The sequence below is a fragment of the Sciurus vulgaris genome (assembly GCF_902686455.1).
Source record: "Sciurus vulgaris genome assembly, chromosome: 13".
Taxonomy (NCBI): Eukaryota; Metazoa; Chordata; class Mammalia; order Rodentia; family Sciuridae; genus Sciurus; species Sciurus vulgaris.
The window spans coordinates 57439989-57465713 of record NC_136474.1 but is presented as its reverse complement, the minus strand read 5'-3'; the positions used below and the strand labels follow the sequence as shown (position 1 = coordinate 57465713).

At 36.5% G+C, this 25725-nt stretch overlaps 1 protein-coding gene and 1 pseudogene across 2 annotated transcripts in view; one reads left to right on the top strand and one right to left on the bottom strand.

Moving 5' to 3' along the window:
* DSG3 (desmoglein 3) overlaps positions 1-24148 on the bottom strand; it is a 29349-nt gene extending 5201 nt beyond the window's left edge. Inside the window, exons 1-12 of the mRNA XM_079109322.1 lie at positions 23596-24148; positions 15114-15149; positions 14478-14609; positions 13577-13732; positions 12996-13140; positions 12157-12323; positions 11281-11409; positions 10867-11052; positions 8492-8763; positions 7723-7862; positions 6441-6668; positions 4614-4871 (exon numbers count right to left, since the gene is read on the bottom strand). Coding sequence (XP_078965448.1) covers positions 4614-4871; positions 6441-6668; positions 7723-7862; positions 8492-8763; positions 10867-11052; positions 11281-11409; positions 12157-12323; positions 12996-13140; positions 13577-13732; positions 14478-14609; positions 15114-15149; positions 23596-23643 — 1897 coding nt within the window. The 5' untranslated portion in view covers positions 23644-24148. The remainder of the gene's footprint in view (positions 1-4613; positions 4872-6440; positions 6669-7722; positions 7863-8491; positions 8764-10866; positions 11053-11280; positions 11410-12156; positions 12324-12995; positions 13141-13576; positions 13733-14477; positions 14610-15113; positions 15150-23595) is intronic.
* LOC306643283 (large ribosomal subunit protein eL21-like) lies at positions 2405-12303 on the top strand (annotated as a pseudogene). The gene is made up of 4 exons (XR_013766871.1): positions 2405-4237; positions 9688-10392; positions 11484-12041; positions 12169-12303. The product of XR_013766871.1 is annotated as a large ribosomal subunit protein eL21-like (transcript).
* Positions 24149-25725: the final 1577 nt, after the last annotated feature.

Here is a 25725-nt window from a genome sequence, read left to right as displayed (position 1 = left end):
TCAGAAATGTTATAAAGAGAATACAATGTTTTAAATACTTAATCTACAAAATTAATTTCTACAAAATAAAATTTAGTATATTAAGCATGCTAAAGTTTCAAATTACTACAAAACTGCAAAGACAGGCCAGATCATTTCTTCTTATAGGTATATTGTTGTCATAAGATACACTTTGATGAATGATAAAGGGGATTGCTCAGTTCCTCAACCCTTTTCCTTAATATATTTTTTTCAATAATTGCATTTGTATATATTGAGGCTAAATATATATTGTGTCAGGTGAATATGCAGATGACTATGATAACTGAATGACCAAGATTTTAGGTGTGTATGATACTGTTTTAGTAATTTGGTTTCTAATCAATTCTTAGTAAATAGTACTTGACCAGCAAACACCCTAAGCAACCCAAGAAATGACCTAATAAATGGAGATGGATACATTCATAATTGTGACTTGAGACTCCCTGGCTCAGAGGGTCTTACTGCCATCCTGAGTATCATTCATTTTGTGCATATCCTTGGTAATAAAGATGAATGTCATTCTCATGCTAAGAGCCCAAGAAAAATACTCATTCTTGAAAGCAGGTGTTTCCCACACTACTGTCAAGGACCCACTCCCACCTCTGACCTACAAGCTATCTGAATCCTAACATTTGAACTGTTCAAAGAGGTACTTTAATGAGGGGCTTGGGAGCTCAACCTCCAGAGTCAGATTTCTTAAAGTTTGAATTTTGTTTCCATCACTTACTGGCTATGTGACATTTGGCATGTTATAGAATTTTTCTTTGCTTAGTTAACTCATCCATTAAATGGGAAATAAATAGTATCTCCAACGTAGCGTGTCATGAGGATTAAAGAACTAATACAGGCAAAGGGCAGTAGTGATGGATGAAAATTTGATAGTATTGTAGGATGAGTTATATCAGTTACATAAATTAGGTCAGTCCTGTATAAAGTATGAAAAAATATAAGTCCAAGTATATAAAATAGGTTGGACATCATGAATACAGCATCTCAACATTTATTATAATGCTTATATAAATGATACTTTTGAAGACATTATTTATTGCCATCTACAATTCTATGAATTTACTCAATGTATGAAAAGATTATTTGAGTGGGTCAATATTTTTCAATGGGCATAATAATCTTTTAGAAATCTATTATTGTGTGTGCAATGTTTTTATATATGTGTCAGAGAACGTTTTACAAAGTGTTGGGTATATTTCTACAGTCTGAAAAACACACATTCTGTTAAACACACAACTCAAAACGGGGCATTTTGCAAATAGTAGGATCACATGAAACAAATATTTTTGTGGGAATAACATGGTATACTTTCTCTGACTGCCTTTGTGAGCCAAGCTTTCAAAATGTACAGTGGCTTACAGGACATACCATGCACTTCATAAACATTTCAAAGTTAAACTTATTATTGCCACCTTACACATCTGTTCCTCTATTTTCATTTTTATTTAATGGCTTCAAACACAGACCCTGAGGTGTCATCTGGGCTTCTTATCTAAACTTCCTATCCAAGACTGTTTTGGTTCATTAAGGTTGCTAAAACAAAAATGCCTTAAGTTGGGAAATTTGTACATGTTAGAATTTTTTTTTTTAAGTTTTTGCTCATAGTTCTGGAGGCTAGGAAGTTCATGATCAAAGTTCCAGGAGATTTGGTATCTGATGAAGGCCATTTCTCAAGCTTGATGCCTTCTGTGTGTCCTTAGGTAGCAGAAGGGCACATGTAGGCTTCTTTAAGCCTCTTTTGTAAAGGTGTTGGTCTCATTCGTGTGAGTGGGGTCCTTATGACCAAATCTCCCCCTCAAGGCCTCAACCCTTGATATAATTTCACTGATCATTAAGTTTCATAATGTGAATTTAGGGGGAAGCAGACATATTCTAGTCATAGCAATTAGTCCAACAATCCTGTTGAAGTGTCATAGTAATCTCTTGCACACTTATCCTTTCCATTTTAGTCTCATGTCCTGGCTCTAAATCTGGCCTTCACTATCTCTCCCTAACCACTGCAACCTCCTCCTAACTGTTCTTTCCTGACTAGTTTACAGTACACACTGCTGCCAGGGTTATCTTTCTAAAATACAAACATGATCAAGGTAGTGTTTTGTTCAAGTACCTCTAGCAACTCTCCTTTCTCTCCACTTAAAGTACAAACACCATAGCGTGTGTTTATAACCCTCTCAAACTAGTCCTCATGAATTCTCCAGGTTCCTTGCTCCATACTTTAGCTTCCTAAGGCTGTGTGCTTCCTAAGACAAGGTGAGAGTTTTGTAGTTGTGGGTCATGCTATCACTGTTTGGAAACACTTCCCCCCCCCTTTTTTTTTTTTGCTTGTGCATGCAAGGCAAACCCTCTACCAACTAAGCTATATCCCCAGCCACTTTTCCCTCTTTTGATACTTATTATACCCTACTTATTCTCCAAGTGTCAACTGGATGATTCCCCTATTCCACAAAACCTTCTGTTAATACCTCATTGTACTTACTTCTACTATAGTTCTATCATGGTATCATTTTTCCCCCATAGCTTGATATGTTTAAATCTGTGAACTGCATGAAAACCACAATCAAGATCCCTTTTAAGCTAGAAGCCAGCACAGTGATTAGATTAAAAGAACTTGAAATACTTTTGTTGCTGGAGTTGGCTCATATAAGATTGAAAACTGAAACTCTGAATGTGAATTTCAGTTATTTAATAAAACGATGCACAATAATTTTAGAACGTTGAACCCTTTGGGGGAAGGAGGACTAGAAAAGTATGACATGTGTGGGGCCATTAGCTGTATCTATAACAAAAATCATTGCTCTTAAAAAAGTGATCTGAACTCTTTTCTTTAGGTCAGAATCACCATCTTCCAGTGGTTTGCCAAAATGAAGACCACAAAGGGAAAGAGGAGAAGAACCCAATATATGTTCTCTAGGCCTTTCAGAAAACATGGAGTTGTTCCTTTGGCCACATACATGTGAATCTGCAGGAAGGGTGATATTGTAGACATTAAGGGAATGGGTGCTTTTCAAAAAGGAATGCCCCACAATGTTATCACAGCAAAACTGGGAGAGTCCAGTGTCACCAGCATGCTGTTGGCATTGTTGCAAACGAGCAAGTGAAGGGCATGATTCTTGCCAAGAGAATTAATATATGCATAGAGCATATTAAGCACTCTCAGAGCCAGAAACATGTGAAGGAAAGTGATCAGAAAAAGAAGAAGCCAAAGAAAAAGGTACCTGGGTTCAACTGAAGTGCCAGCCTCCTTTGCCCAAAGCAGTATACTTTGTGAGAACAAACAGAAAGGAAGCTGAGCTGCTGAAAACTATTCCCTATGAACTCATGGCGTAATAAATGTAAAAAAACCAAACAAAAAACAATAAAAATAAAGGCCCATGGACTATAAAAATGATTTTCTTAATTGAAAAAAAGTGATCTGAGAACATATGGCAAAACATTAATATTTGTTAAGTCTGAGGGATGGTTATATGTATGTTTTAAATAAAATTTTCCGTTCTTTTTAGTGGTTTAATTGATTCCATAAATCAAAGGAAATTTAAAGGAAGGAACTGAAGTGGAAAGTACCATCATGAAAACTTAACCCTAAATATCTATGATTCTCTAATGAATTGGGGTAGTTTATTGTGAATGTATCAAGGATTTCTCTTGTTTATACAAGAATTTGTCACAAAATTCTTTTAAATAGTGACCTCTTACTATTTGATTCACAAGGTTTTGATTTGAATGAAAATTTCCAGAAATCTGTCTACTGAATAAAATATATTTTACTTTTATTGAAAAATAATACATATGTGTAATTTCCCTAAATGTGTTCAAAATACTTAATCCTATTAAGTGTGAAGTCTTAAAAATGATGCATATTGGGTTAGTAAGCTCTCTCTTTGAGGAGATGCTGGGTTAAACAATAACTTCTCAGATCCATGCTCTTTTAATGCACATTGTAAAGCTTGAAGTCTATGATAGCCTGTTTATCTCCCAAAGTTTATTTGACCAGGTTTTTCTTTTTACTCTAGAATCTCATGGGACTTGAATATGGAGAAGACATCTTAGAAAGTGCTGGGGCTGGGGATGCTGCTCAGAGTTGGAGTGTTTGCTTAGCATGTGCAAGCCCTGGGTGATCCCCAGTAATGCAAAGAGAAAAAAAGAACAAAGAAGATAAAAAAGAAAAAAATGCACCAAACTTATGGCTCATGAATATTACTAGTAGGCAGTAAGTGGGGAGTCTTCTTGATTTCTTTTTCTTTCTTTTTGCAATGCTGGGTTGAACCCTAGGCCTCATGCCTACTAGGCATGTGCTCTACCACTGAGCTACAACCCCAGCTTCATGATTTCTTTTTCTCCCTCTTGATTCTTCTGTGCTGTTCTAAATGTCTGCACATATGTCTTTCTTTGCTATGTACATATAGTTTGTTAGCAAGTGACAAGCTAAACTTTCCAGATTCTTTCCAAAAAAATGCCATTTCCCCCCAGCTACGCATATTTGGGAATGGTTCTTCCCAGAGTACACAGAAGAGCACAAGAAGCACAAAGACATTTGCAAATGATGCCACCCCAGTGGACACAGAGCTAGGCAGTGGCATACTCACACAGCAACATCAAGAGTCCAAGGAGGAGCAGGCCAATGGCATCAGGTCCCAGTCGTGAGGGCTGATTTCTGTACTTGATTCCAGGATTTTTGTTTGGGGCAGAAGTTCCACAGATGCCCCTGTTGTCACAGTCACAGACTGTCAGTGCCAAGCTCTCCGGTGTCTCACATTGCCTGTCCTGATTGTCCATAACTACGAGGGGAATTGTGTAGACTCCAGGAGATACCTTTTGCTGGGCTCTCACAAGAGCAGAGGTAGCTGTAAAGAAAGTCATGCAAATCAGTCGTAGACCAGGTATATTCTGTTCTTAAAACCGCTTATTTTTGGTAACAGTGCTAGAGATGCTTTAAAGATAACTGTCATAAATAGCAGGGTTGATGTGATCTGAGCAGCGATGAGGGCTAGAAGAGATCAGTGGGGTAAATCTGTCTACATCTGCCTTCTTGTCCTCACTGACCCAGACAGGCCCATTGTTCTTCACCATGGAGACTCAGTCTTGCCCTGCTTTTCCGACCAGAGGATAGGAGATGCAAATATCAGGACCCCTGTCCCAGGGCTTACTACTTTCCTGTATGTCTACACTCAGATGCATGTGGCCCTCTGAGTGTACACTTGACCCTGAACTCTGTGTTCTTGTGTCCACCTCAGCAACACTGAACTTCATCTTTGGCTGCTGCTATACACCTGCTCCTCCTAGTTCTCATTCCATAAGCTGATGGCCTGCTGGATGGGATTCCCAGGGATGTGACCTATTGCCTATCTGACTCCTGAGCACCAGCGGTTCTCTAGTCTCCATGGCAACATGCCCCTTTCTAAGTGGGATCCCACAGTAGTGTTGTGCTGTTTGAATCCTTGTTGACCTCTCCATGCCCTATCACATTGGGTCTTGTTCACCCTGTCCAACCATGGTGGCTGTGCCCAGAGCCACCTGAGCTGGTTCCTTGTGCTGGCCCTCTTTTAGTGGCATCTTTAGTGACTACCTGGTCAACTCATTTTGAGCCAAATGCTACATGTATAGTTTGGAGCTAGATCTTTAACCAGGATCCAAAAGACCCAGGGGCAGAAGGTGATGCGGAACAAAGTCTTTGTTGATTCTGGCGATAGCAATAACCTGTATGTCTACATGCAGACAGACCATAGGGCACCATGGACCATGTTCATGAGAGGAGGTGACATTGGTGCAGGAAAGAGCTAGAGAAAGTGAATGAGTTTGCAAGGGATCTGAAATGGACTGAGGGCCAAAATAAAATCCCCCAAAGGAGAAGATTTTTATTAAATTTCATGTCTATATAGGTATTAGACTTCTGGAAAACAGAAAAGGAAAAGTGAGCACAATAAAGATTAGGAGAAAAGGAGTAAATCTCCATTGGCTAGTGGGTTTACAAATTCCAGTCCACCGTGCTGTCACAGTTCCTGACCAGTGACAGATGAAGTGACTCTCACTAGGAGCCTTGAGCAGTCCAATTTTTCCAGTGCTTAAGTCTGCTCACAGCCTGCCCTATTAGAAAAAGTGTATGTATGGAGAGAGATAGACAGTTCTCTGATAAAATAGATGCCTGAATCTAATTTTTTTTTTCCTACTGTGAAGGTAGAAATAAACACACTTAAAATATAAAAATTATTTAATGAAAACAGGAAATTTTAAATGGTACTAATATTTTATCTTATCAATTCTTTTCTGAAGAAAGAGATCACTTCTTTATTGCAAAGATTTTTTTTTTCAATAGTTCTTGGAAAAGACCTGCTCTCCAAATGAATTCTCTTATTGTTCTGGAAATATAAAGAAGTGCGACTTTCATTTATGGCAGCAACTTTCCTCTTACTCACCGTTGAGTGCTGTGATGGTCCACACAGCTGGCAACTTCTGCAGTTTCTCCTCCAGTGCAAAGGTGTAGGGACCAGTGTATCTGTCCTCTTTTGGGTTCTGAGCAGAGACAACCACAGAAGGTGAGGGTCCACAGACTTCTTCCTTCTCCAGGACCACTGGTGGACAATTTTCATTAAAACCAGGTACTTCAACATGCACAGTGCCTGTGGAAGTTTTGCCTGTGTTTTCTGTAAGAATAACATTTTAAAGTTAAAGAAGTATATCGAATAAAGTTGTATCAACAAGAAAGAATTTTTTATAATTTCTCTTTCATGCAGGTGAGTCAGTGTATCTTCTCATGAGAAGTTATATTTGTTATGGTCAGAAGTAAAGAGATGTCGTCTTATTTCTGTAACTTACAAAGAGCGAAGTTATATTTACCAGATTGCCCAGTGTCTCTAAAGTGTAGCATGGCCTATTAATTTAGGATCTCAAAAGCAAGATCTATAAGGTGACAAGTACACTGATTACAAATGAGATCAAACAATAAAGACCTTTTTGAACTGTGTTGGTTTCATTTGCAATCAGTGTGTGAAAGATTTCTGCTTCTAAATCTTGAGCCAAAGTATTGATTTGTTTTTATTACTTAAGATATAAAAGTTTATCAGAGAAAAATTTAAAATCTTGATAATGGAAAACAATATAATAAATATCTCTTGATGGTGAGATTATTAGTCTTTTCTGCTGCTACTCTTAGTGCTTTTTGCAGTTTTTCCAGCAGGTAATTTTTTTTTTTTTAATTTGGGGGGATTCTATTTTGGTATTTGCTTATTGTAATGACCAAAATAATTTTATCCTTGAGGAAACACACAAACTCAGTGAGTATTATTTTAAAACATTTCATTGAAAGAAATCTTATTGTTCAATGATATACATAGAAAATCTCTGTGGGTAAACACACAGATTTCACTTTTGAGTTGAACTTCCCTGATAGGTTTTCTGAAGGAAACTTTATTGATTCTCTGAAACCCAGGACTTTCTGTAGGTCAAAAATTCCTCCCTCAACCATAATAAGCTACAGGAACCAAACAGAATAAGTAGTGCCACAAACATCACTGAGCCACTATAATTCTGTTTTCTCTCCTAGAGTTGGTTATCCCAGAATTGAAGTCCACAACCTCTAAGTAATGATCTTTATCTAGTGACAAAGGAAGTATATGAAATGATTATAATCGCCAAATCATAAAATAAATGCTAACTACACTAATATTTCTCTAAAATTGATTGGAATATTTTTCTTACCATCTATGGCCAGAACTTCAGCTGTGATTGTCTTGTTAACAATGAAAGAAGAATCCCGGTCAATGTTTTTGACAAATTTGATTTGAGCTGTTTTTGGATCAATAATTAGCAAGCCACCATCATTACGACCCATGGCATATCTGTTTCATAATTGAAAAAAAAATAATAGTTTTCATTCAGACTTGAAATGCTATTTAATGAATATGACTAATTTTATATTTAATGTATTTATACTTAATATAAAACTTTGAAGTATGGGCTTATAAAAAATTAATGACATGGATGAACCATATTTTGTAATACTTATGTATGTATTAGCCTGGTTACTCAATTTTCTGCTCTGTGCAATAAAACACCTGTGTCCTTTCTCTTTATAATATAGCCATTGCATCATACTCTGATATTTTAGGCATTTATACCTTTGTATATTCCTTGGAATCATGCGCAATAATGTTTTTTATGATTGAAGTGTGGGGTTCTGATGAACTTTTAATTTTTTCTAAGACCAAACTGGAAGTCTCTGTGAAACCTTTTCCTGACCTTTCTTGATGGGCTAAGGTATTCTCTTCATTTCCACTTTATGCTTATTTCTGCCCATAGCACAGTATAGTCTAATAATTTATCTAAATGTCACTTCTTGAGTTATCCAGGTCCTTATCGTAATCACTTTTGTATATTGTTGGCACATGACTGTCTGTGCATTATGTTAGGATAGTTTATAGATTTAAACTATGCCTAGAATAACAAGATTGCATAAAAAAAGTCTTACCTGACGAAGGAGGCAGCTTTGCCAGTGTCTTCATCAATCGCTTGATATGTTCCCAGGACGTAATCAATCAGTTTTTTACTACTTATGCCTTTTTGCACAGTGAATGTCTTGGAAGCAGGGCGGAATGAAATTCCTTCTTTGACGTTTACAACCTGGATTGTGACGGGGGTTGACTGAACTTGATATTGAGAGATTATTGACTGGTGGAATTCGGCTTTGTTTTTGACAGCAATACTGAATTGCATGCGTTGCATTTGTTCATAATCAAGAGGCTGGTGAGAAAATAAAATTAGAAGGAAGTGTCACAAACACAATCCTGCCAACCTAGCAGAGGACAGAGAGCTCAGTGCAAGATGAAAGGAATGTGTCTTTGTGACACTGTGATAGAGGAAAGATATCCACTTCTTAATATCAGATTCATTTTGGTAACTGATATTTACAAATCCTTTTTAGGCTAGCGAAACATCACTATAGTCTTTTTAGGCTGTGAGGTACGGGGAAAGAATCCTGTGTGAATCTGGGTTCTGCTACTTCAGAGCTGTGTGACTCAAGGTTCAATACGTACCTTCTCTGAAACTCAAGTTTTCCCTTCGAAAACCAAACCTTACCTCATCAGGTTGTGAGGACGGCAGTTGTTTAAAGAGAGGTAACAAGAACAGGCTGGAAGACCGGTGGGAAGAGGTTGAGGCGGGTGTGATATTTTAAAGGATGTTCTCCGTAGAGAACTATGGAGAACATCCTTTAGTGGCTGGCTACGTGTTGTGAGAAAATGTCATAGTTCAAGGGAAAGATCCAGGTTTCTAATTTGGGAGACTAAACAACACCCATACAGGAGATAGGGAAACTCATTCCCAGGCACTGTTGGAAGTTTATAGTAGAACACCAGCAAGCGGAGTTCACTGTGGCATTGTCTGAAAAGTAAAGTAATAAGGAACAGTTTGCAAATCTGCTAGCAGATCCCTGGATAAGGGGACATTGTGAGTCTGTTGTTCCACTGGACTTAAGGAGTTAAATAAAGAAGCTCCCATGTGGTCCACAGTACTATCAAGGTATTTGCTTACTGTCATTTTTTATTCTGGTCTGTACCATATCCAAGCAGAAATATCCTTACATTATTCCAAATGGGGAATGTGTCACAAGGAAGCCTATTAATGGAAGCTTTACACAATTATCTATTTTTTTTTTTCATCTTACAGGTTTTGTTCATCCATTCCCAGTTTCTAGACATGATTGCAGCTACTGCCCTTAAACCGGATTGACAAACGCACAAGCCACAATCATGTACTTTCTCTTCTCTTGCTACTGTCAATCCAATTGCAGATAATGAATTTGATTAACTGAAGAAATGTGCTTTGCTCTTTTGTGCTGAAAGCATGCCTGCCCATAAACACAGGTATGTGTGTTCGGTAGTAGCTAGCACTGAGCAGTGAAATGCAAGGTAAGGTCATAAAGTGTTCTTTATATTACTAGGGTCCTTCTTTAAACTACCTTAAGAAATCAAATGATGGCAGTTAATCTGTAGGAAAAAAAAGCCAGGGAACTATTTGTAAGACATATCAAGAGAAAAGGATTGATGGAACTAACTCCTGACAGGGTCCACTGAGGTTGATGTGAAGTTAGGAATTATGGCTCTAAGTGTCTCCAGTTGTCTGGGAAGGAAGATTCCTTTAGTAGCGCAGGTGCACTAAGGTAACTTCTGACCAGCTATTGACCCCAGTGCCCCATTAACATGGGATTGACTTGTAGATGAAGCCTCCCTAAATAGAATGGCCCCTATGACAGTTTTGGAAAGAACCCACTAAGATCAAATACTGCACCGCCTGAGGTGAAGGAGGAGTTGAACACCTGATGGACAAGGAGTACAGAAGGTGGTCCCCAGCTCTCCTGGTAAACATCAAACGGTAATAAATTTGGAGACAGCATTGTCTTCTTTGTCGTTCTCTGCCCAGAGATGGCCCACTCCGTCTTGAGTGTGCTCTCTGCTTGAGCCTCACTTTGCTTTTACTTTACTTTCTCCTTACTTTCATTTTACTTTCACCTATAATAAAGTTCTCTTGCATAACTTTTCATATCCGATTTTACATTTTCTTTCCAATTGGAACATAAGAACCGAGGTTTGGAGTTTTAGCTCCCTGTTTTCCTGAGACATGTGGACTCTGGAAAGTAGAACGGCTTAGAAGGAAATAAACCAAAGTGCTAAGAGAGACTGTCCTTAGGAATGACCCTGTAACAGGATTTTTAAAAGTTTGTCTATTTTTATGTATTTTCTGTCCTCTATAATGAAGTGACATTTTTATTAATAAAGTTTATTTGTAAAAGTGATGGTTTGGGTTAGTACCGAAGATTTCTACCAATGAAGGCAACTCAGGTTTTACCTTAACCACCTTTAGGATGCCCTCGTTGGTTCTGGGATCAGTTTCTATTTCAAACCAATTCCCTTCATTTCCAGAGGTAAAGAAATACACGGCCAGCCAATTATCTGTGAACTCTTCATCCCAGTCTGTCACTTGAAACCGAAGCAACTCAGAATTTAAAGTATTTTCTTTAATACTTGCTGAATACTGAAAGAGAGAAAAGCAGTATTTAAGACTCACATTGCTAGGTTTGACCTATGAGGATTATGTTTATTTTAAATGGCACTGGTCATTACCTCTCAAATATTTTCATAAAGTTTATTTTTTAAGGAAAGCTCAGATAACTGAAGAGCCAACAAGCAAGCCAAAGCTGAATTGGGATGACAAAGTATTGAATAAATGTAAAAACAATCCTTCAAGGAATTAGGGCTTTACCTGAGAGTCTGTAAGCACTGGGAAGTTATCATTGACATCTTTCACTTTAATATTACATTCGCATTGAGTCGACAGCCCTTCTCCATCTTTGTCTGTGCCACTCACAACCAGATGGTAGCTGCTAACTTGCTGAATTTAGAGAAAGAAATAAAGAAGTACTATCAGTCTTCTAAGAATATGAATAGCCATTACTTTCTTTCCAGGGGCAAACCAGTGAAAACATTGAACTTCATGGTTCCCAGATCACATGCACCGTTAGCTCTTCATGAAAGAGAAGGTTTGTAGGGCAGGAACAATTTCCTCTTTTGTAAACTTCTGATAGCAGTGAATCTGGGGGGATAATATGTGAAGGAAGCTCACTTATGGAGCTTCTCTGCTAGTCGATTGGGAAAACCATCTGCATGAAAGCAGTATGGAGTCTGACATGGCAGCCTGTGTGATGGAGGTTAGGTGTGGTGGTGGGAAGGGATGGGAAGAAAAGGGGAAGGGGATTTTTTTTTTTTTTTTGGGTATGACATCAAAGAAGGCTTGATTCCAGATAGAAATATCTTTCTCCTTCTCAGAGATTTCCTTTCTCCATCATCTGAGAAATTTACCATGTGCTGCCTTTGTGCATGTAAGCCAATGCCTTCTTTTGCTCTCACTTTGACTTCCTCTGCTATGTGTAGGGTACATTTGATTGTGCAGCAGTTCCCAGGTACACAGTTCATACTGCCGGATTCACACTCAAGAAGGCAAACCATGTTCCTAGGTTAGAGCAGGTAAGTCCTGGCACATCCTTTTCCTTTCTCCTTTTATTCTCAGTTAAAATGGAGTCACCTCTTTTGGGCGTCTTACAATCAAATTCTTTAAATGCTTCTAAGTGACTTTCTTTACCTCTCGATCCAGAGAATTGGTCAAAGTACGGACTTCTCCAGTGTTTCTGCTGATGAGAAACATGGGCATGCCTGAAGGTTCCTGGGAGACAACTTTGAAGGCAATTTTAGAGTTCAAGTGGTTTGGTTCATCTGCATCTGTGGCATTCAGTATCATCACCAGTGAGTCTGGGAATATAGGAAAATGGTCTTTAAAACACATGTAATGGTTGACATTGTGTTCAAATTAAATATTCAACATAGTTTCATTTTGTTTTTTAATATCTTAAAACCACCCATATGCTCAAAAAATTGCTTGTTGCTTGTTATAGCTTTCTGTCTCTTTCAACCTGGTAGAAACTGCTGCTTTACATAAGAATTCTGATTCCCCCTAAGCCTTGGTTTTGTGGCAGAGGCCATTTTCTGTATTGATTTCTTCCCTTAGTGGATGGTCTTATTCTCCCCCTTTCCCAACTACCCAAATAATGCAAGTATGTCTCTGTTCCTTATAAACTAAAAAAAGCTTAGATCATGCATCCAGGCTGCCTAAGGATGCCCCCTCAGCTTTGTGACTGCCTGATACTCATGTAAATTACCTATGAAGAATAAGATATCATCAACCTCATAACAGGACTACAATCTAGAAACACATTGGTGCTGGGTAATCAGCTGAATTATGTTCACAAAGGAACAACCAAATTATCTTGATGAATATATATATATATATATATATTTTTTTTTTTTGCAAAATTACTGAGGAAACTAAGAGAATAATTTGTTTTCTATGAATGATATACCATAGTGATACTTGTATTTGAAAAGTAGATCAATCAGAAGTGGTAGGTGCCATAAAAGACTTACTTGAAGCACTGTTTTCTTCAATTTCTCCCTTGAATATGCTTTGTGAAAACACTGGAGCATTATCATTAACATCTAAAATTTTGACTGTTAGTATAAGTGGTTTTTCTACATCTTGTCCTAAGACATTTAGAGCTCGACACGTGATCTAGAAACAAGGAAAATGTTAATTAGTACTCTACAAACTTAGTTTGAATATTGTTAAACTTTATACGTAAGGTCTCTGCTGGCATGTACAGAACTTGTGTGCAAAGAAGAAAAATGCTTCCTCAAAGGGTAGACAAAATGGAAAAAGGTGCCCACTCTTGCCCTTGGGCAAGTTGTCCCTTCCTCCAGAATGATGTGTCTCAGAGCAGAACGAAGCTACAGGCAGGCCATGTGCTGGATTTGGGACCTCACTCTTGTTCCTTCCTTATGTATTCCTTCAGGTGCACAAACCATCAGTAGAGGATCTTGGTAGAGGAACTAATGTTGTTACTTGTTATTGGATTGATTCATGTACCCCTAAATTTACCAGAACAGTCACCTTCTGAAACCATGAAGTACAGGGAGAAGGTAGCCCAATGTTGAAGACCCAAACTTACCAGGAAGCTTGGGGTTTCCTCTCGATCAACTATGGCTGTTATGTTAATATCACCAGTGTTTGGGTCAACAAGAAAGATTCCAAACGGGGGCTGATCAATTCCCACTCCGGAAATTCGGTAGGTAATTTTCTGGGTTGCTTGGAAATCTGAAGTAATCTGCAAACAAAAACACCCAGAATGGTAAGGTGATGATCATCCCTCAGGCCTTTTCCTCCGCTTTGCCCTCCTTCACCTCTATAGTTTTCTGTTCTCTCAGTACACTTTCTGACACTGTGCCATTTACTTTTTGCCTTATCAGATAGTAGTACTAGGAAATAAAGTCAAGTTGTTGCTTCTGCTGACCAGCACAGACCAATATGTGCTAGTCATCGTGATGTTGGAATATATGCTCAGATTGTGACCACTACAGTGATGTTAATATATTAAGAGAAGGTCAAAGCCACTTAAAATTGACAAGGCTAGGTCCCTCCTTACCTGACAACTTTAGAAAGTTTCTTTCTAAAGTTTTTTTTCTTTGTTCATTTTTTTCCTTTGTTCATTAAATTTGGATCCAAATAAGCTTAAGCATTAAAATTGGTCAATATGTCTCTTAATTCCATTTTATAACTCTAGAAGCCAGAGTTCCTTCATCTTTTTCTTTCTCGCTTTCATATTATTTTTATTGCACTTTTTTGTTGGACATTCTAGTTCCTTTTATATTTTTAAAATTTTCACTCTTATACTATTATTATTGCACTTTTTGTTGGATACTCTAGTTCATTTTATATTTTTTAATTTTCATTTTGTATTCTTTCATTTGTTCTATGGACTTCCCAGTCTGTATTTTGGTCATTGGAATTTCTACATTATTTTAACTTACATGTAATACATTTATTTTAAAAAATGATATGATATGACTAACCTTGGCAATTGGGTTTCTTTTTGAGTTGTCTTCTCGTTCTCTGCAGGGTTTTGCAAATTTCACCCATTCACGTTTATATCTTCGTTTGGTTTGTTGCCCTGCTGTCTCATCTTCTCCATGATCTCCTTTTGTCTTATGTAAGAAGGGATTCCATTTTATTATGCACAGTGTCAATAATTTTTACTTTGAATATTGATTATGGACACCTATGCTGAGGAACTCCCTATGTTTCAAGGTATCTAAGACCGTCAGATGTTTAATTTGCTCAACTCAACTTTTGTAAAGGAAAAAACATTAATTAACTAAAACAATTACAAAGTTATATAATTTCTAATATTAACATTTAATCATATTTTATATTTTTTATATACATCACAATGTCAAGTGTTCTAGATTCATAGGATTTCACCAGTTGGGTTGTTTAAGGAGAAGAAAGAATGCGTGAGATAAATCCTAACAATAACATTTATAGATGGTATTTTCTAAGTATTGCTGGGTTAGTCACTGATTTTAAAAACTCACTGACTTTAAAAAATCAAATGATTTTACACATCAAATATTCATCTTTCCTAAATACAATTTTAATTTTTAAAACTAAACTTTTATTTAAATTGCAAAATAGTTTTCATACTTCACCTCTATTCGCAATTCTCCATGAACCAATACCACCACCTGTAGACATTAAAATAGAGTCAAATTACATGTGAGTTCTTAAAATAAATAATTACATACAATGAATTACCTGATTATTTCATTTGCATGTTCATGTTATAGTTTGTTTCTATTTCAAAAGAAGTAGGTTTGGAGAGGTGGTATTTAAAGCATAAATTCCTGTCAGGAAGAGGAATGTTGCTCTCAGTATAAACAAGTTCTTCCAGTTCTTTAACCTGACTACAGAGTTTAGTGACATAAGAAAAACATATTGGACTTTGCAAAACTATACTAACGGCCAGTTGCAGCAACTAGACATTCTCATGTGGCCTGAACAGTTCCCAGAAGCTACGGAAGGCATTGTTTTCGGCAAGGAAGAAAGCGGTTATAGGGGCTGATTAAAGACTATCACCTGTCCAACTGGCTTGCAAAAGCAAAACTGTATTAGCTGCAATTCCAGGATATTTTCTTTAGTCGTACAAGAGCCAAAAGAGTAGAATGGTATTACTGAAGTCAGGCAAGCTACTCACACTCTCAAGAGCATATGGGACCTTCATATGTACCATTTCCCATCTTGCTTTCCACTGGAGATTCATTCCTCTTTCCCCTCCACTTAAATATTAGTTATCCTTTAAGGTCTGTGTTCAAATTCCAAAATGCCCCATGAAACTGTCTTTACTAATGTCTCTCTTTTTGAGTTTGTACAACTCACATTTTGTACCATGCAAGTTAGTATTTTAGTTTATCATGACTTATTACTTTTTATTGTTTTATTTAGTTTATCATTACTTATTACTTTTTATTATTTTACATGATTAAAAAAATTCTCTGCTAAGTCAAGAGAATTGCAAACTTTCTCAGTCTGTGCTTTTATCTTAATTTTTTTTCCCTTCAGCAGATGTTTAACCACTATTTAGTGACCCGCTAATTATGCGATCTAAAGAGAATTTGGTACGAAAATGATTGTGGAAAACCAGTCAGAAAAAAAAAAAATAGAAGAGTAGTAATAGTAGCTAATGTTCATTATGTGACTTTTGTTAATTTTATTCATAGAGCTTTATACTTACTATCTTGTTTAATATTTACAGAAGCCATGGGAAGGAGATTCCATTGTTATAATCCCTATTTTATGGATGAAGAAAGGGACCCTCGTAGTCAGAATTTGAACCTTAACAGCCTGACTTCAGGGTGTGTACAATAGCACTGTACTAGATTCTAACCAAAGTTGGCAGAAATAAACAGGAAACCAAACCAAACCAAACAAAAAAAACTAGTGGTGGGAAAAAACTTATAGGATAGTTAATTTAGATTTCTGTTTGGTCAAAGGCTATGGTGGCTCCTGAAACAATGTAAATTTACTACATTGTTAATTTTCAAAGGTTACAATGAATGGACAAGTCCAAGTCTGAACCAAAGGATTAATCACATCAGTCTTAGGATGTCCAAGACCCTTCCATTTTAAATCTTTTAACTGAAACTCTGATTTCAAAGAGTGTGTTCAAATTGTTATGAAAAAGAGTCATTATAACTTGTCTCAAAAGAATTTTACAACATCGTTCTCTTTATTAGCAAGGTAGTGATTGAACAACTCCTTTCTCAGATCACAAGAGGAGACACTCAACTACACGTGAGGGGAAGGATGAGCCAGGCACCCTTGCCTTTACAGGAAAACCAGAGTCATCCAGAAAATATGAATCACGTCTGACCCAATCCCACAGAGGAGGATTCTTCCAGTAGGCAGTAAGGCACAATTTTTATTTTCTTGGGAAGCAAAGGAAAGACAAACCCCAAACTATGCAAAGTTAACTTTATAGATGTTGTTTATTTTTTCTATTTTTTTCCCTAGCATCAGAGCACTTGGAAAAGTTATTCATTCTAAGTCTTTACTCTTTCCTGTCTTTTAAAGTCAGACCACCAAGAATGCCCCTAATTTTAGGAAACATTGTAAAACTACGATGCTTTCATGTTTTCTTTTTTCTTTTAGGAATATGGGGTAGTTGATAAGAAATATTTCTGAATATTGCAATGCTCTTCAGATATTTAGAAATATAATCACATTCTTACATCGTTTAGAATAGTATTTTCTAAAAAATGTTATTTTAGTTAACAAAATACTTATATAATGGCTAATTACTTTAGTTAATTTATTAATATAATTATTTTTATTAAACAATTTATAAAATTAATTATAAAATAAAAGTTGTATAAACTTATGTACAATGTTTGAAATAGGTATACATTATGGAATGGCTACATTGAGCTAACAAATATTTATATAGTTTCCTGACAACTTAAATCAATTGTTTTGCCCTTTGATAAAATGAATTGGAAATACCAATGTGGAAAAAGTATTCCTTATCTTGAGAATTCTGTGCTTTTCTTTTATACTTTTGTTTCCTGCCTGATTATTTTGCAAATTTTGATTATATGATTTTTAGAACATTAATAAAGACCAAATATTTTAGTATAGATAGAAATTATAGTACATAATAAGAAAATCCAATTATTAAGTAGAAAGCATATAAATAAGTTAATTGAATATTCATATACCCTATTTACTAGTGAATATAGTATCATTATTAATGTTTCAATTGAATTTGAGGATATAGGTGACTAGATTTTTATAAACTTTTTGTAATGACACCCTATATTTTACTTGGTAAGGCCAAGATTTTGATAAGAATTACCTCGAACTTTAGTGTGAGGATTATTAGACTATGATCAGGTGTAGGAGGCTAGTTCAACTGGGTTGGGCCATGACCACTCTTCCTTTTTATTTTATTAATGTTTTTGCAAAAAAAAAGTGGTGGTTTTATTTCTATAATTGATCAGATACAGTGATTGTGAATGTATCAGATCACAGAGATCATTCAATATACAATTGATGTATAAATTACATGCACACGATTCAGAAGATGTGAGGGCTTTATCTTTCCTGATTGCTCCCCATACAAATACTCCTGAACTTATGTTGGAATTATGTACTGATACATCCATTGTAAGCTGAAACCATCATTAAGTTGTAAATGCATTAATATACCTAATCCTGAGCACCATTGTTTAACCTAACCCACCATAAACATGGTTGAAACACTTACATTAGCCTATATTTGGGAAAATCGTATCACAAAGTCTGCTATATAATTAAGTGTTGTCTGCCTCATGTAATTTATTGAATTCCGTACTGAAAGGGGAAAACAGGATGGTGGTATGGGTGTTCTTTCTCACCATCATAAATTAAAAATTCACTAGGCGAGCCATCATTAATTGGAAGTATCTGCATTGAATTTTTAAAATTTAAGAACCCTAAAACATTCTAATAAACTTTGTTTCCATTATGACAAATTCTTTAAGTGAATCAAAATTATATATGTTCAATTACTTAGAAATTCTGTACTTTGGATAATTCATGTCAATAACTGATTTTGTAAACTCTATTAAAGTAGACTGTTAAACTTTGTATTATGATGGAGATGCTAAGAACATCAAATGCCCTGAGATGTTAGCAAACATTCCTTTTGAATGCTGTGTGGGATATAGGATATGGTAAAACAAACTGGATACCAAATCCTGAATTTGAAACCTAGTCCCAGTCATGTACCAATTGTAAAACTTGGGGACATTACTTCATCCTTCTGTTTCGTCATCTGTAATATAGGGATAATAATCCTACTGACCTTATACTTGTGAGACATGAAAAAATTAATAGGTATAAACCACATTGATAGCCCTAGCCCATCCTGGCCCACAGTAAGTGCTTAATAACTGTTAAAAACAGTCAGGTGTGACAGTGTGTGCCTGTAATCCCAGTGGCCTGGGAGACTAAGGCTTACTAGTTCAAAGTCAACCTCAGCAATATAGTGAGACCCTAAGCAACTAAGTGAGACCCTGTCTCAAAAATAAAAAAATAAAAAGGGCTGGGGATGTGGCTCAGTGGTTAAGTGACCCTGAGTTCAATCCCTGGTACACACACACACACAAAAGTTAGACACTTTTGTCAACAAACCAAACCATAAAAACCAGAAGAATAAAAAAGCATAGAAGAGCAACTTTGACTAATCTGGAGTCATTTCTTATTGATAACTGATAAGGCACATAGGAGCACTTTCTTTCTTGAGCAAAGAGTGCTCCACTACACAGCTGTATAGGCTGCTCCTTGCACAACTCCAGGGGACCCTGTTCACAGTCATTTATGTGAACCCCAAGTGGAGTTGTACAATGCACAACCTGGTCAGCTATAGGAAAAATGTGTGTATTAGATAGATTCAGTTATTCATCATGTAATTATGGATGGTAACCAATTGCCTATATAATTTTCCTGTGACGAGTTTCCCAAAGCAAGCCCTCACCCTAGGCTAGCAGATTGACTCTTTACTGGGAAGGAATGGCCAAGGGCTAAGAGGTTTATGAGAAATCTCATGAACACTGTGTGTTCTAGTTCCAGATGAAAACCAGTTTCAGGTATGAAGCAAGTGGGAGTGCTAATTGGTAGAGGTAATTACGTCTTTCCCGATTCTGCCCAAGTCAGGCAGGGCTGGGCAGAATCCATTGGCAAGGTTATTCACATTTTAGAGTCTTAACTTTTCGAGAGGTTCTGTAGAAAATTTATCTTCATATGTTTATTAGCACTGAAAACAATTGTTTTATTGGTTAAGAGAAGAAAAGATAATTCACAGATTTTCCTTTTGTTAAAATGGGCTATTTGGTCTAAAACCCTTTCCTAAAAATTTAATTTTTGGAAGTTTTATGTAAAAGGTAGTTGAAGGTAGTTCTGTATTTAGAACACATTCTACTCTGAACTTGATGTTTAAATTCCTTCTCTGTCTTTAAAACAGCTGTATTAAAAAATCTTTGGGTTTTAGACATCTCTATTCATTTTGTAGTGAGTTAATTTTTATATAATATAATGACATGAAATCAGATGGCTCATTATTCAAATGCTTACAGGAATGCTAGATGACAAAATGTGCTTTGGATTTTTGTGAATTATAAAACAGTGAACAATGGTTTCCATTGAAGATAAAATTTTTAAGAGGTTAAATCTCTGAGGACAAGCATTTTCGACCACATGTTTTTCCCTAAAAATGTTTTTTTGTATTGAAACATCAGACAAGCATAAAAAATGAAAAATATGACTTTTTTTTTTAAAAAAAGAATAAGTAGGTATTCCTCTTCCAGATAATTAATTCAGAAGACTGAATGGCTGAAATTTTGTGAAAGGTTCCACATTTGAAAACATCCTTTTTTCCCCACCATTATATTCATTTAAAATATAGTTATTATTTTTTATGTCAATTTTCAAAAGAATTAATTTCACAAGTATTTTTTATTTTTAATTTTTTTAGTCATAGATGGACACAATACCTTTATTTTATTTATTTATTTATTATTATGTGGTGCTGAGAATTGAACCCAGTGCCTCACATATGCTAGGTGACTGCTCTACCACTGAGCCAGCCCTGTTACAACTATTTTTGATATGCTCTAACTCAAGAAAACGTCCTGACTTATTAAAGTGGATGTTTGTGGGTTCTAAAGATAGTGTAAGTCAGGTGTGATGGTGCATGCCTGTAATCCCAGCGGCTAGGAGACTGAGGCAAGAGAATCTTGAGTTCAAAGCCAGCCTCAGTGACTCAGCGAGGCCTAAGTAACTCAGTGAGACCCTGACTCTAAATAAAAAATATTGAAAAAAGGGTTGGGGATATGGCTCAGTGGTTAAGCCCCCCCAGATTCATTCCCCAGTACAAAAAGAAAAAAAAAAATTAATACACAATATGGAGATGTTGTCAAGTATCAATTACTAAAATATAACAAATGGTAAATATTAGAGGCTTACAAAGCAATTTATACTTCTCAAAGCACTGTTTTGCATACTTGCTGCTTTATTCTCACTATGGTCATTTTAAGTTGGCAGAGGGTGTGGTGTGATTATTCTTTGACAGTTGTGGCTATCAGGCGTGGGAGTGAGTCAATGGAACAATAATAGATCCAAGTCGATGACTTAGCTGCTCTATCTCACCTTACCAAGCCACCCTTGTATGGTCATTGGGTGGCAGAATTTCAAAACCTCCAGACACATCTTCCAATCTTCAGACCCCACCCTTCAACAACAAGAGGTGAACATTCTCACTCAACAATGCTTTGGAGAACATCGCTTTTCCCCTGTAACCACACTATTTCAAAACTCTGGGTGGTTCCCCATTTCTGAAAGGATTCCATTCACCTTCACTCACAGAATGTACTTTTCAATCTCACCTTCATCTACCTTTCCAATTCATGTCCAGATTCTCCAACAAAACTTTTTATTCTAGTCAAACTGTTGGGTCCATTGCCTTTAGGCAAATACCATTATTACTCCTGTCTTTGCTTATGTTGGTCTGATAACAGAAGAGATCTCCCTTGGACCCATCTCTACTTATCACTTCTCAAATCTCAATGAATTCATGGAACCTTCTTTTCCTGATTCACTCCTGACTTCCGCTAATAATGCTCATAGTAGACCAGTACTGTCTAACAGAAATGTAACGAAAGGTGCAAAGGCCAGCCACTCATATAATTTTTAAATTTCTGATAGTCACATTAAAAAACTTAAAATGAATTTTAACAATATATTTATTTAAATGACTACATCTGAAATACTATCATTTAAATGTAATCAGCAAAAATTGTTCATGATGTATTTTACATTCTTTTGTTCATGCTGAGGCTTTAAATTATGATGTGTATTGCACACTGACAAAAACTCTCACTTCAGAACAACTCCATTTCCAGTGCTTCAATGCCCACATGTGGCTAGTGGCTACCATATTGGACAGGTCAGGTCTGGATTGTTAATTTTAATATTTTGTTTGAAGTTATGCTATTGTTTAAATAGCTATGTGTATGTGTGTGTGTGTTTGTGAAAATTTTTCTGAGTGAAGGAACATGTCTTCCATGTCACAGCTTCCCCCATGTCACGAGCACAATAAAACTGAAGGAGGTTCAGAGTATAAAATAATCTTAATTCAATCATGTATTCATTCTGCCAACAACCATGTGCCCACTATAAGAAAGCTATCGAAGACAAAGTAACAGCCCTGATGTAAGAATTTCACAGTCACTGTAGGATCAGAGAGGTGACTAGAGGTAAGAGCTCCCCTAAGCCATCATGAGCCAACTCTACATGCTATCACAACATTATTCTGACATCCCTGGCTGCATCACCCCTAACTTCCTGAGCTTTGTCCCTGACTTGGACATCTGGGTGATCAAGTTACCTGCAGTTCAGTCCAGAACTTTCCCATCTGGAAAGGTGGGACAGTCATGCAACTATCACATTTCTCTTTCCAATATTCAAATACCTAGTCAAATAAATTCACTAGGTAACCAAAGCAGTTACATTGTCATAATAGAAAGAGTCTTTTGAAGGGATGATATTAATTTTCTGTCTGCACCTTGACTTGAGAGGGAAGGCTGGAGATTTTATAATATTAGACAACTTTCAGTTTGTAGAAAGTTTTTTCTTGAGATCTATCTCCTATAACTTCTGGAAGTTCCTTTATTTCAATCTTTTGAGATGAGGGAATGAAGTGAGCTAATGCCTAGGCCAAACACACTTGTCATTGACAAAGTGGAGTTAGCATTGGGAATCTTGGGATATTCATTTATGGTTGTTTCACTCTTTGACTGTCTTCATGTAACTGTTAATGCTATGACATATCTTTTTTTTTCCATAATACAACATAGTTAAGATATAAACCAACCTGTAACATCTGTGCTACTGAGTTGCTCTTTAGAATCCACTTCTTTTTTAGACCACACTACATCAAACTTTCCCAATCATCAGAAGTATTACTCTCCTGAAAATTTTTACATTATACAATGGTTCATGTCTTCCCCACTCCTCGCTGCGAAAGAATGGATATATTTCGCACATGATGGCTAAACATAAAAACTGTTTTCTTAATCCCCCAACTTCTCTAAAAGCAAAATTGCTTTGATTTTAAGTCAACGGTCTTCAGCTATTTTAAAAACATGTCAAGTACCAAGTCCAGGCATGTAGAGCACTTAGTTAGACGCTTCAGAAGAGACACATAATCTTGGAAAATAGAAGGGACTCTCATGTGTTTTACTTTGTGTATTAAAAGAAAATGAATAAGAGAATTACTTTGAAGAAAATTTTGTGCAAAATATTATCTGAGATTAGTTTTACTTAATTGGTTAACTTATGAAATACTGAATGGTTACTTTAAGATCCTAAAATGGTTACTTTAAATTCCTTTCTGATTTAGTTTTCTTTGTAAAATACAGTATTAAAAAAACAACAAAAGGAGGAAATTGAAAATTTTGGTAGTTTCATTTTATAATGTTTAGTTCCATTGTTCTTTTTCAAGAATTTATAATAGGAATTCAGCAACCAAACATAATATACTCTAGCAAGGAAGGAAATAGAGAAAGTTTGTGATTATTAGAAAAAGACAGGACTTACCATTAAAACGGCCAGAGCCTCTGTGGTTCTGGGGAAGAGCCAAGTCATGGCTGGTCTCTGATTTCTCTGGTGAGCAAATCCAAGAGATCCGCTGTGGCTGTCCTCAGAGCTGTCTGCTTGTGATGTCTGCAAAAGCTCTGTCTTCAAGTCTTTGCTATCTGCCCAGGAGTCTACAGGTGGCCTGTTAGGCAGTTCCTCCCCACCCTACCCCAGGGATTGGTCCCAACAGAAACCCTTGCATCACTCTTTCTCCCAGGTAAAAACTCAGACACACCTCAGTTCCTCCAGCAATGAAATCCTTTGTTGGAAGCTGAAAGAAATGCTCACAGGTTAAAGACAAAGTTGAACGGGAAGGTACCAGATGAATAACAATTAATCATGATGTGGAAGTGTCATGGCTAGCCCTGACCGCATGGAAAAGAAGCTACATGGCTTCTTGTGGTTACAACTAAAACTAAAAAGCAAAACAAAACATAGAAAATTCCCCCAAAATCTGCTTGTGGAAGAGCCCTTGATTTCAGGCTGAGTATGTGTGGGTACATCTAAGTGGAATGTCTTAAGTAATAATGTATTTTTATCTGAAAATATCTGCAAATACAGAGGGGAAAATTACATTAAGCAATTACTAATGTAAATTTCAAGTAAGGCAATTAGAAATAAAAGTGAATGGTTCTATGGTACTGTGTATATTTGAGACATAGAAAGAATGCATTGCAAAATCAGATCTCTGATAATACTTAAATGACACTTTTCTTATTGTATTTCTTTTCATTTATGACCTTTAAAAAAACCAGATTGATGAGTAAGGTTATCTTTGTGCTGTTTTAATTACTTTGGGTATTTTCCCCAGCAGTCAATCTGCCCATTTCTGAGTCTAAGCTCCTAAACTTCTGGATTTTATCCAATTTAGGGTGGTGGGGGAAAAGCTACTAACACCATTTTTAGTTAGTTTGCCTATTACCTGGCAGTTAAAAGCACTTTTAAAAGTTCCAGGATATCCAAAGAAGTGTTTGGTAGAAGAGCAATTTTATCTTTGGAAGGATGGATGCATCGGATTTTAGAAGACTTTTAGTTTCAGGGCTCCATTTGGGCAGAAAGGATTACAGGGCCCAGGAGTTGGGAAAACGTCTTGCAGGAAAAATTTAGTTTTTGTTTCTTTTAAACTGTGAAAAAATATACTACACATAAACTTTACTGTTGCAATCATTTTTAAGTATAAGCTCGGTGTTGTCAAGAATATTCACATTGCTGTGCAATCAACCATTATCACCATCCACTTCCAGAAAAGTCTTGTTTTCGAAATAAAGGTTTTGTGAATAAAATGTTACTGGAGCACACCATGATCATTTATTTTATTGTGAATGGTCGCTCTGGTGCTACAAGACAGAGGAGTAGTTGGACAAAGATTGTGTGGCCATGAAGCCAAAAATATTTAGTTTTCCTTATAGGAAAAAAAATTGCTGACTCCTAAGTGTCAGCAATTTTTTTTTTTCTTCTTTTTTTGGGCTGGGGATTTAATCCAATACTTTATCACTGAGCTCCAGAGCTCCATTCCCAGCCCTTTTTATTATTTTATTTTGACATAGGATCTTGCTAAATGGCTTTACTAAATTGCTGAATCTGTTTTTGAACTAGGGATCCTCCAGCCTCAGCTTCCCAAGTCACTGGGATTATAGGTGTGCACCATGGCAACTGGCCGACACCACCTGTTTTAAATAATTAGAATGGCGATTATCAAGAATACGAGCAACAACAGGTGTTGGCAAGGATGTGGGGAGAAAGGTACACTCATACACTGCTGGTGGGGCTGCAAATTAGTGCAGCCACTATGGAAAGCAGTGTGGAGATTCCTTAGAAAACTTGGAATGGAACCACCATTTGACCCAGCTATCCCACTCCTTGGCCTATACCCAAAGGACTTAAAATCTGCATACTACAGAACTACAGCCACATCAATGTTCATAGCTGCTCAATTCACAATAGCCAGACTGTGGAACCAACCTAGATGCCCTTCAATTGATGAGTGGATAAAGAAACTGTGGTATATATATACAATGGAATATTACTCAGCCATAAAGAATGATAAAATTATGACATTTGCAGGCAAATGGATGAAATTGGAGAATATCA